This window comes from Salvelinus fontinalis, chromosome 3 (assembly GCF_029448725.1).
Source record: "Salvelinus fontinalis isolate EN_2023a chromosome 3, ASM2944872v1, whole genome shotgun sequence".
NCBI classification, from domain to species: domain Eukaryota; kingdom Metazoa; phylum Chordata; class Actinopteri; order Salmoniformes; family Salmonidae; genus Salvelinus; species Salvelinus fontinalis.
This window is the reverse complement of record NC_074667.1, coordinates 38073349-38085089: the sequence shown is the minus strand read 5'-3', so window position 1 is coordinate 38085089 and position 11741 is coordinate 38073349. Positions and strand designations below refer to the sequence as shown.

Here is an 11741-nt window from a genome sequence, read left to right as displayed (position 1 = left end):
ACCCCCCGTGGATGTCGAGGGAGGGTCCTGTGAAGAGAGTAATACACAGCGGTGTACGACATCTTCAGTTTCTTGACAATTTTTCGCATGAAATAGCCTTCATTTCTCAGAACAAGAATAGACTGACGAGTTTCAGCAGAAAGGTATTTGTTTCTGGCCATTTTGAGCCTGTAATAGAACCCACAAATGCTGATGCTCCAGATACTGAACTAGTCTAAAGATGCCCAGTTTTATTGCTTCTTTAATCAGAACAACAGTTTTCAGCTGTGCTAACATAATTGCAAAAGGGTTTTCTTGTAAGAAACAACGCTGCAGAAGAGAAGCAGGTACCGGGAGTTGACATTTAATTAGGAACGGACATGCAACAGGACAGGAACAGCGTCAGAACTGGGAAACACATAGACAGACGAAAATCAATGCAGCAGCGGGGAACAGAGCTGGGGAACTGACAAATATAGGGGAGTTAATAAACAAGTGATTGAGTCCAGGTCAGTCCAATAAATTGCTGATGCGCGTGACGAGGGAAGGCAGGTGTGCGTAATGATGGTGGCAGGAGTGCGTAATGCAGGGCAGCTTGGCACCCTCGAGCGCCAGGGGGGAGGAGCGGGAGCAGGCGTGACAGTACCCCTTCCTTTCGGGGCGCCAGCCGGCGTCCCACCTGGGCGAGCCTGACGGGACAGCCAAGGCACGGGCGAAGGACAAGCCGGCTAGGCGTAAAATCCCAACAAACCGGCAGAGGCGTAGGAGCCTGGCGAGCCGGCTGAGACATAGGAGCTTGACGATCCCGCTGAGGCGTGGGAGCCCGATGATCCGGCTGAGGCGTAGCAGCCTGACGTGCCGACTGGGCGTAAAAACCTGACGATCTAGCTGAGGCCTTACGTGGGATGGGCCCCTTCCGAGCCAACCGGGGCAAGGAAACCTCTCGAGCCGGCTAGGGCATGAAAGCACGACGATCTAGCTAAAGCACCCCTAGTTCCATCGGCAGCAGCGCCGGACCCAACATCACCACCAACAGATCCGCCAGCACTCCCTGATGCTTGATTTGATGGCTGCTGCATTCTGTAAGGGCCGACGTTGGAGTCGAGAAGCAGGTACGGAGAGTCAAACATTTAATAAGGAACAAGACAGGAATAGCGTCAGCCCACGGATAACAAAACGACATGCGAACGTTAATGCGGAAACGGGAAACAGAGCTGGGGGACAGGCAGATACAGGGGAAGTAATTAACAGCTGGTTGAGTCCATGTGAGTCCAGTAAATCGCTGATGCACGTGATGAGGGAAGGCAGGGGTGCATAATGATGGTGGCAGGAGTGCGTAATGCAAGGCAGTCTGGCACCCTCAAGCACCAGAGGGGAAGAGCGGGAGCAGGCGTGACATGATCAACTAGCCTTTTAAAATGATAAACTTGGATTAGCTAACACAACGTGCCATTGGAACACAGGAGTGATGGTTGCTGATAATGGGCTTCTGTACACCTATGTAGATATTCCATAAAAAAATCTGCCGTTTCCAGCTACAATAGTCATTTACAACATTAACAATGTCTACACTGTATTTTTGATCAATTTTATGTTATTTTAATGGACAAAAACAAGAACATTTCATTTTTGAACGGTAGTGTGTATGTATATATATATATATATATATATACACAGAGTACAAGCCAAAAGTTTGGACACCTACTCATTCAAGGGTTTTTCTTTACTTTTACTATTTTCTACATTGTAGAATAAACTATGAACTAACACATATGGAATCATTTAGAAAACAGAAAAGTGTTAAACAAATCAAAATATATTTTATATTCTTCAAAGTATCCACCCTTTGCCTTGATGACAGCTTTGCACACTCTTGGCATTCTCTCAACCAGCTTCACCTGGAATGCTTTTCCAACAGTCTTAAAGTTGTTCCCACATATGCTGAGCACTTGTTGACTGCTTGTCCTTCACTGTGTGGTCAAACTCATCCCAAACCATCTCAATTGGATTGAGGCCGGGTGACTGTGGAGGCCAGATCATGTGATGCAGCACTCCACTCTCCTTCTTGGTCAAATAGCCCTTACACATCCTGGAGGTGTGTTGGGTCATTGTCCTGAAAAAACATTGTCCTGAAAAACAAATGATAGTCCCACTAAGCGCAAACCAGATGGGAGGGTGTATCGCTGCAGAATGTTGTGGTAGCCATGCTGGCTAAGTGTGCCTTGAATTCTAAATAATTCACAGACAGTGTCACCAGCAAAGCACCATCACACCTCCTCCATGCTTCATGGTGGGAACCACACATGCAGAGATCATTCGTTCACCTACTCTGCATCTCACAGAGTGGTTGGAACGGTGATTGGAACAGAAAATCTCAAATTTGGACTCATCAGACCAAAGGACAGATTTCCACCACTCTAATGTCCATTGCTTGTGTTTCTTGGCCCAACCAAGTCTCTTCTTCGTATTGGTGTCCTTTAGTAGTGGTATCTTTGCAGCAATTCAACCACGAACGCCTGATTCACACAGTGTCTTCCGAACAGTTGAGATGTCTGTTACTTGAACTCTGTGAAGCATTTATTTGGGCTGCAATCTAAGGTGCAGTTAACTCTAATGAATGTATCCTCTGCAGCAGAGGTAACTCTGGGTCTTCCTTACCTGTGGCGGCCCTCATGAAAGCCAGTTTCATCATAGCGCTTGATGGTTTTTGCGACTGCACTTGAAGAAACTTTCAAAGTTCTAGACATTTTTCGTATTGAGTGACCTTCATGTCTTAAAGTAATGATGGACTGTCGTTTCTCTTTACTTATTTGAGTTGTTCTTGCCATAATATGGACTTGGTCTTTTACCAAATATGGCTATCTTCTGTATACCACCCATATCTTGTCACAACACAACTGATTGGCTCAAACACATTAAGAAGGAAAGAAATTCCACAAATGAACTCTTAACAAGGCACACCTGTTAATTGAAATGCATTCCAGGTGACTACCTCATGAAGCTGGTTGAGAGAATGCCAAGAGTGGCGCACAAAGAGAAAGCAACTGCATAATTTCTCGTCACCCTTTAATGAACCATTGAGCTTTTTTCACAACTACATGCACTTTTGGGAAGACTATTTCACCGAGTCTGGAGCCTCTTACTTATCGGTGTTAGGCTAAAATCTATTTAGGGTGATCAGTTCAAGAACACCTTCAAATGTCCGGCCGTGGCTGCCTCGCTCTTGTGAAATACCGCTCTTCTATGTGGTGCTAAAGTTAAATGATTTCAGAGCCGAAGTATAGGGACAGCGCACAGCGGGGAAATTTGATGGTTTTCTATACTGACATATAGGCGTTTTCAGCACTGGACAGCGCTCGCGAGTGTTGTCGAGTTTATCATTGCGCACCCACCCACCATGCTCACTCATCAACGAGGAAAGCGGCTGTGCGGATTAAATGATCTATTTGGTTCTATAATGAGTGGATAAACCACCTGACATTGCGTTCTTTATCAGGCCCGTAGGTCATCGGGCTCGATGGCAATTTTATATAGTTACCCCTGATGTTTCTCTTTTCCCCTTTTGTAGCCATTGGAATAGGGGAGAACAGACCCTAATGTAGGTCCGTGTCTTCTGGACCTGTCTGGCCATATAGTTTCGGACATTATTCATTCTCAAGTGACTGAACGTCTTGAGTGAGGATGAATAAAGGGGGCTCTCGGTCGACCACCTCGCTTCCACCGGAGCCGGTGGAAATAATCCGGAGCAAGGCGCACTACCGTCGGGTAAGACTTAATGTTGGGGGTCTCCTCCACGAAGTTCTATGGAGGACGCTGGACAGGTTGCCCCGAACAAGGCTGGGCAAACTACGAGACTGTAACACCCACGAGTCTCTCATGGAGATATGCGACGACTACAGTTTGGATGATAATGAGTACTTTTTTGACAGACACCCCGGGGCTTTCACGTCCATTCTGAATTTCTACCGCACGGGAAAACTGCACATGATGGAGGAGATGTGTGCCCTGTCGTTTAGTCAGGAGCTGGACTTCTGGGGTATAGATGAGATCTACCTGGAGTCCTGCTGTCAGGCCAGGTACCACCAGAAGAAGGAACAAATGAACGAGGAGCTCAAAAGAGAGGCCGAAACTATGAGAGGCAGGGAAGGCGAGGATTTTGATACCACATGTTGTTCCGAGAAACAAAAGAAACTGTGGGATCTCCTGGAGAAGCCGAGTTCCTCGTTAGCTGCTAAGGTAAGCAAAGTCAGGTATAGCTCTTCAAGTTTGTCTGAACTTTTCCTTGCATGGTCTTACTGCTCTGTCATGGGATTGCATTTCATCTTGCTTTAAGTGGATCGGCAGTTAATACGCGAATGTTACTTCACCTAGGTCCTCCTAGATAAACATTATTGGTGGCTTACCGCCACGTTGAAAAGTTCAATTTAGTCATTTGCATTATACTCAACAAATAATAAAAAGGTGCCACATTTTGTTTATGACATTTTGTTTATGACACGTCATTTGCTTAAATTGTTCATATTTAAACAATTACATGGCCTGTCCTTGAGGGTGGGAGTTGTTCTAAAGAGGTAAGTCATAACTAAAGATAAGCATAACTTTAAGTTTCTAGACTTGTAAGTGCTATGACTCTCAGTTTGAGTGTGTTTGTGACGAAGTATGTCATTGTAGGTTGACTTCACTAAAGTTGACATAAACCATTGTGTGGCCTCTGATGCCTGGCTGGCTCCCTTCATCTCGGATCCAGTGCTTTTAATCTGTCATGTTCAATGACTCTGTCGCTCTCTAGTCTCTCCATCTCAGCTTTCTCTCTCTCTCTCTTTCTCTCTCTCTCTCTCTCTCTCTCTCTCTCTCTCTCTCTCTCTCTCTCTCTCTCTCTCTCTCAGCTCTCTCTCTCGCTCTCTCTCTCTCTCTCTCTGCCTCTGCCTCATTTCCAGCCTTGCATTTACTCTCATAATAATTTATCTAATTTATAAGCTCATTGATCACGCTGCTACAATAAGGCCATTTCACTAGGCTGGATCAATGTCATATTCAGTCATGTTAACAGCATTTTAAGTGAAGTGTTTTCACTACTGTTTGACTATGTCAATAATTAATTAGCATGATTAATAACAGCCCAGTAACATGTTCTGAATACAACATCTGTAAATAGATTGAGTAATAATTAGGAGAGTGGGGGTCAATATTACACAGGTATCATTATATAGCTGGCTTGGCAAATGTGAGTGTTGTGTTGTTTTCTTGTTGTTGACCTTTTTCTGCTTACTTGTAACCAAGACAGCATTACATTTTTATGAAGACGTTATAGAGTTCATGGATCATGCTCACTCCGATTTCAACCTTCTGTATTCTTCACCTGCTCTGCCTACTATCATATATTACAGTGAGGTCCAACAGTATTTTGGCAGTGGTACATGTTGTGTTGTTTTGGCTCTGTACTCCATTACTTAATATTTGAAATGATACACTGACTATGATACACACAATGATACACAATTATACACTGTCCTTCCATTTTAGGTAACCCAAAGTATTTGGACAAATTCAGTTGTATGTGTCACGTTCCTGACCTATTTCTGTTAGTTTGTTGTATGTGTTAGTTGGTCAGGACGTGAGTTTGGGTGGGCATTCTATGTTGTCTGTTTCTATGTTGGTTTAGGGTTGCCTGGTATGGCTCTCAATTAGAGGCAGGTGTTTGGCGTTCCTCTAATTGAGAGTCATATTTAGGTAGGTTGTTTCACAGTGTTCGTTGTGGGTGGTTGTCGCCTGTCAGTGTTTGTCGCACCATACGGGACTGTTCGGTTTGTTTTGTACATCGTCATTTTGTGTAGTCTATTTTCCCTGTTCGTGCGTTCTTCGTGTTTAATGTAAGTTCGTCGTCCAGGTCTGTCTACTCCGTTTGTTGTTTTGTTAGTTTATAGTGAAGTTCGTGTTTTCGTGTTTTCTTTAAATAAATTATGTATTCACAACCCGCTGCGCCTTGGTTCAATCACTACTCCTCCTCTTCGGTTGTAGAGGAGGAGGACTAGCATAACAATATGTGTGTTAAAGTAGTCAAACCTTTAGTATTTCCCATATTCCTAGCACACAATGACTTCATCCAGCTTGTGACTCTACAAACTTGTTGGATGCATTTGCAGTTTGTTTTGGTTGTGTCTCAGATTATTTGGTGTCCAATAGAAATGGATAGTAAATAATCTATTGTGTCATTTTGGAGTAACTTTTATTGAAAATAAGAATAGAATATGTTTCTGAACATTGAATATTGTGGATGCTACCATGATTATGAATAATCCTAAATGAATCGTGAATAATGATGAGCGAGAAAGTTACGGAGACACCAAAGATCATACGCCAAAGACATGCTGACCTCTCACCATTACCAATAACAGGGGAGGTTAGCTTTTTGGGGTGGTGTGATATTTATACGTATGAAGATAGTAGTACAGAGTTACTATGTTTTTCTTGTCTAGTCAACATTATTCAGATTCATCTCAGTGCATTTGGCTCATGCTGCACAGTAGGATTAGGGCTGTCTGAGGACATGGATATCTCTAAGGGGCTCAGAAACGTCTGAATGGAGGGGTGGGGGCAGAAGGGGGATGCGGAGATGAGGCAGCGGGAGTAATTCGTTCACTTGACAAATAGGGCCCTTGTCCCATGTTTTCCCTCCGTGACGGGGGAGAGGGGGATAAAAGTGTCATGCTGAGGTCTAATGGCAGGTGACGGACGCAGCCTTGTTTTCCCGTGCTTAATTGAAGGGTGGCATCGTTAAAATAAGCTGTTACTAAACACAGATTCCACGTAATTAATTTTTCAGTGCAGATACATTTTAAATTGCACATTAATTACGCTTGACTTTGTGTCAGGTGATGGGTTAAGGGAAGGTGCGATTCACAGTATCTATAACTCAAGATGTCACCCTGGCTGTGCCTGGCCCTTTGGCATTATAACCTCCACAAAATACACATATGAACATGGGCTCTGAGACAAGCCATTCCTCTTAGTCAGACCTGCTGTACAATGAAGGACACTGTGTATGCACGAGCCTCCCCACTGGGGACAGACGTCAATTCAACATCTATTCCATGTTGGTTCAATGTAATTTCATTGAAATGACGTGGGAAAAACATTGATTCAACTACTGTATTTTTGATACGCTCTCATGTGGTTGTAGACTCTCAGAGGTCTCCATGTCGACATATTTTGGGTTTTTCCTTCTGAATAATTCACCCAAAGAATATAGAATCTCTGGGAAACAAAACGTTTGAGATCATTAATTCATCCATTATAAATGAGTCTCCTTTCATACATACAGTATGTCTGCAAAGTGTGTACAGTGTGTATTCACTGAGAGGAAATGGAAAGCAGCTTGTGAATGGAAGACCTGGCTGGTGCTGCACTAAAGCATGTCTAGGCATGTTTCTGCCTCATAGACCACAGTTCACTCTCAGTGCCCTCAGCACCATGGCCATACAATATGACAGGCTCACAGTGCATCAGAGGGTTGTAGCCTGTACACTTCCAACTTACCTTACATTGGAACACTGTTTAAAGAGAAGATCACACACAGACAGGATCAGATGACAAAGCTACTATCAATGATAGTACTAGTTTGATTCAATATTTCATTGATTGTCCTACGGCAACATTAATTTCCCTATACAACGTCAGGACATGTCTGCTGGGTGATAAAACATACCAGGGACAAGCAGGTTGTTGAGTCACCTGGTCGTGGCTATCGGTTGTGAGTTGATGGTGATATTTCCATATTTCCACTCTGCCCTATTCCACTGACATCGCTGATTCTCCGTCTCCACATACAATCACAGCGCCCTCCCCAGTCCAACCTCCCCATCCCCTGAAAGTCAAGCAATGTAACCTAAAACTACTGCAGTTTGGACCCAGAATTGGACTTTAGCTAAGCAAAAAGGATGCTAGTATGGTATTAACTAAATGGCTTGGAAAATCAGTCATCAGACATTGTAATAAGAGTATATGCTGTTACAGCCATGATTCAGTGGTGCTTGACCGTGATCCAAATGCACCATTCAGCTGTAGTTAAAAAGCCATTTAGTTAATACTATTTCATAACTATACCGAACAAAAATATAAACGCAACATGCAACAATTTCAAAGATTTTGCTGAGTTACAGTTCATATAAGGAAATCAGGTAATTTAAATAAATTCATTAGGTCCTAATCTATAGATTTCACAAGGGTGGGCCCACTTGGGAGCCAGGCCGACCCACTAGGGAGCCAGGCCCAGCCAATCAGAATGAGTTTTTTACCCCACAAAAGGGCTTCATTATGGACAGAAATACTCCTCAGCACCCCCGTCCGCCCTCCCCCATCTGATGATCACACAGGTGAAGAAGCCGGATATGGAGGTCCTGGGCTGGCGTGGTTATATTTTGTCTGCGGTTGTGTGGCTAGTTGGACGTACTGCCAAATTCTCTAGAACAACATTGGAGGCGGCTTATGGTACAGAAATGAACGTTCACTTCTCTGGCAACACTCTGGTGGACATTCCTGCAGTCAGCATGCCAATTGACCCTCCCTCAAAACTTCAGACATCTGTGGCATTATGTTGTGTAACAAAACTGCACATTTTAGAGTGGCCTTTTATTGCCCCCAGCACAAGGTGCACCTGTGTAATGATCCTGCTGTTTAATCAGCTTCTTGATATGCCAAACCTGTCAGGTGGGTGGATTACCTTGGCAAAGAATAAATGCTGACTAACAGGGATGTAAACAAATTTGTGCACAAAATTTGAAAGAAATAAGCTATTTGTGCGTATGGAACATTTCTGGGATCTTTTATTTCAGCTCATGAAACATGGGCCAGCGCTTTACATGTTGTGTTTATTTTTTTGTTCAGTATAAATCCTAATGTATAGATTTACTACCACAGTATATTTCTGTTGGACTTTCCTCATACAGGACTGTGATGCCTCTTGAGCATCCCTGAACCCTGACCCTCACAGTAAACTCTTGGCTATACTCCTGAATGGGTTTTTGCTAGTTACAGTCACCCACTGCTATTTACGGTCACCTGCTTTAAGTTCTATCTCCTATTTTCCAGAAACATGTTTTTTACTCAACCCCCGTCTCTGTCTCTGGTTGAGTGATGATGATTAGGCTTACATTATGGCCAGGTTGACAGGTCCTCTGTAAATAATGAATGAGGGACTCCAGCAGCCTACAGTACAGCGGCCCTGTTCACATCTCCTCACGTTTGACCTCTCACTTCTTAAATGTCACCATTGGAAATTATCTGCAGAAGTTGACTTTTCTACCCACACAAGTTTTTTCAAGTTTTATTAGTCGTATGTACAGGATACACACGGTATACACCTTCCAAATAAATGCTTACTTGCAGGTTCCTTCTCGACAAAGCAACAACAATAAGAAATAATAAAAGCTAAGAATATGAACATACAGTAAACGGTTCAGTAGAATATAATTTCAGGATAAGTATATTACAGGAATCTCAATTTCTAGTCCAATATTTACACGTCTTTTGGGGAACGGGGGATTGGGGGGCAAGTGTTTAAATGATGCAGTATTTAGCAATCATAATAAGAGTCTGTTAGCAGAAGATGTGTGTGTAGTATGAATGTGTGTGTGTGTGTGTGTGTGTGTGTGTGTGTGTGTGTGTGTGTGTGTGTGTGTGTGTGTGTGTGTGTGTGTGTGTGTGTGTGTGTGTGTGTGTGTGTGTGTGTGTGTGTGTGTGCATATGTGCTAAGGTGTGGAGAATCAGAGCAGGCTGTCAGTCCGGTTTAAGTGTTCAGCAGTCTGATGGCTTGTAGATTGTGGCTTGTAGACCTAATGCTCTGATACCATCTGCCCGATAGTAAAGGAGTGAACAGCTCGTGGCTAGGGTGAGTGGTCCTTGATGATGGCGCAGGCCTTCCTCAGGCACTGTTTCGAGTAGATGTCGTGGATGGGTGGGAGGACAGTCCCAGTGATGTACTCGGCTGTCTCCACCACCTGCTGGAGGGCCTTGCGGTCGTGGACAGAACAATTCCCGTACCAGGCTGTGAGGCAACTGGTCAGGATGCTCTCGATGGTGCAGCATTAGTATTTAGAGAGGACCCGGGGTGGCATGCCGAATTTCTTCAGCCACCTTAGGAAGTAGAGACGCTGTTGCACCCTCTTGACAAGAGTGGTGATGTTGTTGGTCCATGGCAAGTCCTCGGTGATGTGGACGCCGAGGAACTTTAAACTGCTGACTCTCTCTACTGCAATCCCTTTGATGTGGATCGGAGCATGTTCCCTCCTCTGCTTTCTGAAGTCAACAATCAGCTCCTTTGTTTTGCTGATATTGAGGGAGAGGTTGTTGTCCTGGCACCACAATGCCAGTTCACTTACCTCCTCCCTATAGGCTGACTTGTCGTTGTTGGTTATCAGTCCTACAACCGTGGTGTCATCAGCACACTTGATGATGGAGTTGGGGTCGTGCAAAGTTACACAGTCGTAGGTAAACAGGAAGTACAGCAGAGGGCTGAAGACACGCTCCTGGGGTACACTGGCTATGTGTGAGTAACGGCTTGGAGCTGCTACATACTGTAAGGTATTCAGACTGTCTTAGAACACACTCTGCATTATAAGAGAGTTGGTCAGTGTGTGTGTGTGTGTGTGTTTGTGTGTAGTAGTGGTAGTAGTGTTACTCTGATACGGTAGGCTTAGTGGCTCCCTCCATTAGGCAATAAGCTTATGTAGATCACCTCTCTGAGTGGATACCCTCCATATCTAGAACCTCTCTAATGCTTTCTCCAGATGGTGTTGCAAAAATGTAAAGTGAATCTTCTTTGAAATCCGAAGCAAAGACGTTTACATATTTTGCCTGCTATCAGTGTCACGTTCCTGACCTATTTATGTTAGTTGTTATGTGTGTTAGTTGGTCAGGACGTGAGGTTGGGTGGGCATTCTATGTTTTCTGTTTCTGTGTTGGTTTTGGGTTGCCTGGTATGGCTCTTAATTAGAGGCAGGTGTTTGGCGTTCCTCTAATTAAGAGTCATATTTAGGTAGGCGTTGTCACAGTGTTCGTTGTGGGTGATTGTCTCCTGTGTCTGTGTTATGTCTTACACCATACGGGATTGTTTCGGTTGTTCGTTTCGTTTCGTTTCGATGTCGTCTGTTTCCTGTACGTGAGTTTATGTTTAGTTATGTAAGTTTATGTTCAGGTTTCGTCAACGTCGTTTTCTTGTTTTGTAGTTTTGAAAGTGTTTTGTTTTGTTTCGTGTTGCCATCGTATTTATAATAAAGATGGCTTATTTCCCAAAAGCTGCGTTTTGGTCTGAAGATCCTTCTCTCCTCACCTCATCCGAGGATGAGGAGAGCGACAGCCGTTACAGAATCACCCACCACGCTAAGACCAAGCGGCAAGGGAAAACTAAACGGAGTAAGGGACAGGAGAGAAAGGAGCAATGGACATGGGACGATGTATTGGACGGAAAGGGTTGCTACACTTGGGAGGAGATCCTGGCTGGTAGGGATCGCCTCCCATGGGAACAGGTGGAGGCACTGAGGAGAGCAGAGGCTACCGGGGAGAGGAACCGGAGCTATGAGGGAACGCGTCTGGCACGGAAGCCAAAAAAGCCCGTAAGTAATTCCCAAAAATTTCTTGGGGGGGGGCTAGGAGGTAGTGGGCCAAGGGCAGGTAGGAGACCTGCGCCCACTTCCCAGGCTTACCGTGGAGAGCGGGAGTACGGGCAGGCGCCGTGTTACGCAGTAGAGCGCACGGTGTCTCCTGTA

At 44.5% G+C, this 11741-nt stretch overlaps 1 protein-coding gene across 1 annotated transcript in view; it reads left to right on the top strand.

Moving 5' to 3' along the window:
- Window positions 1-3258: 3258 nt before the first annotated feature.
- Window positions 3259-11741, top strand: part of LOC129847167 (potassium voltage-gated channel subfamily B member 1-like) — an 80437-nt gene continuing 71954 nt past the window's right edge. Inside the window, exon 1 of the mRNA XM_055914985.1 lies at window positions 3259-4215. Coding sequence (XP_055770960.1) covers window positions 3661-4215 — 555 coding nt within the window. The 5' untranslated portion in view covers window positions 3259-3660. The remainder of the gene's footprint in view (window positions 4216-11741) is intronic.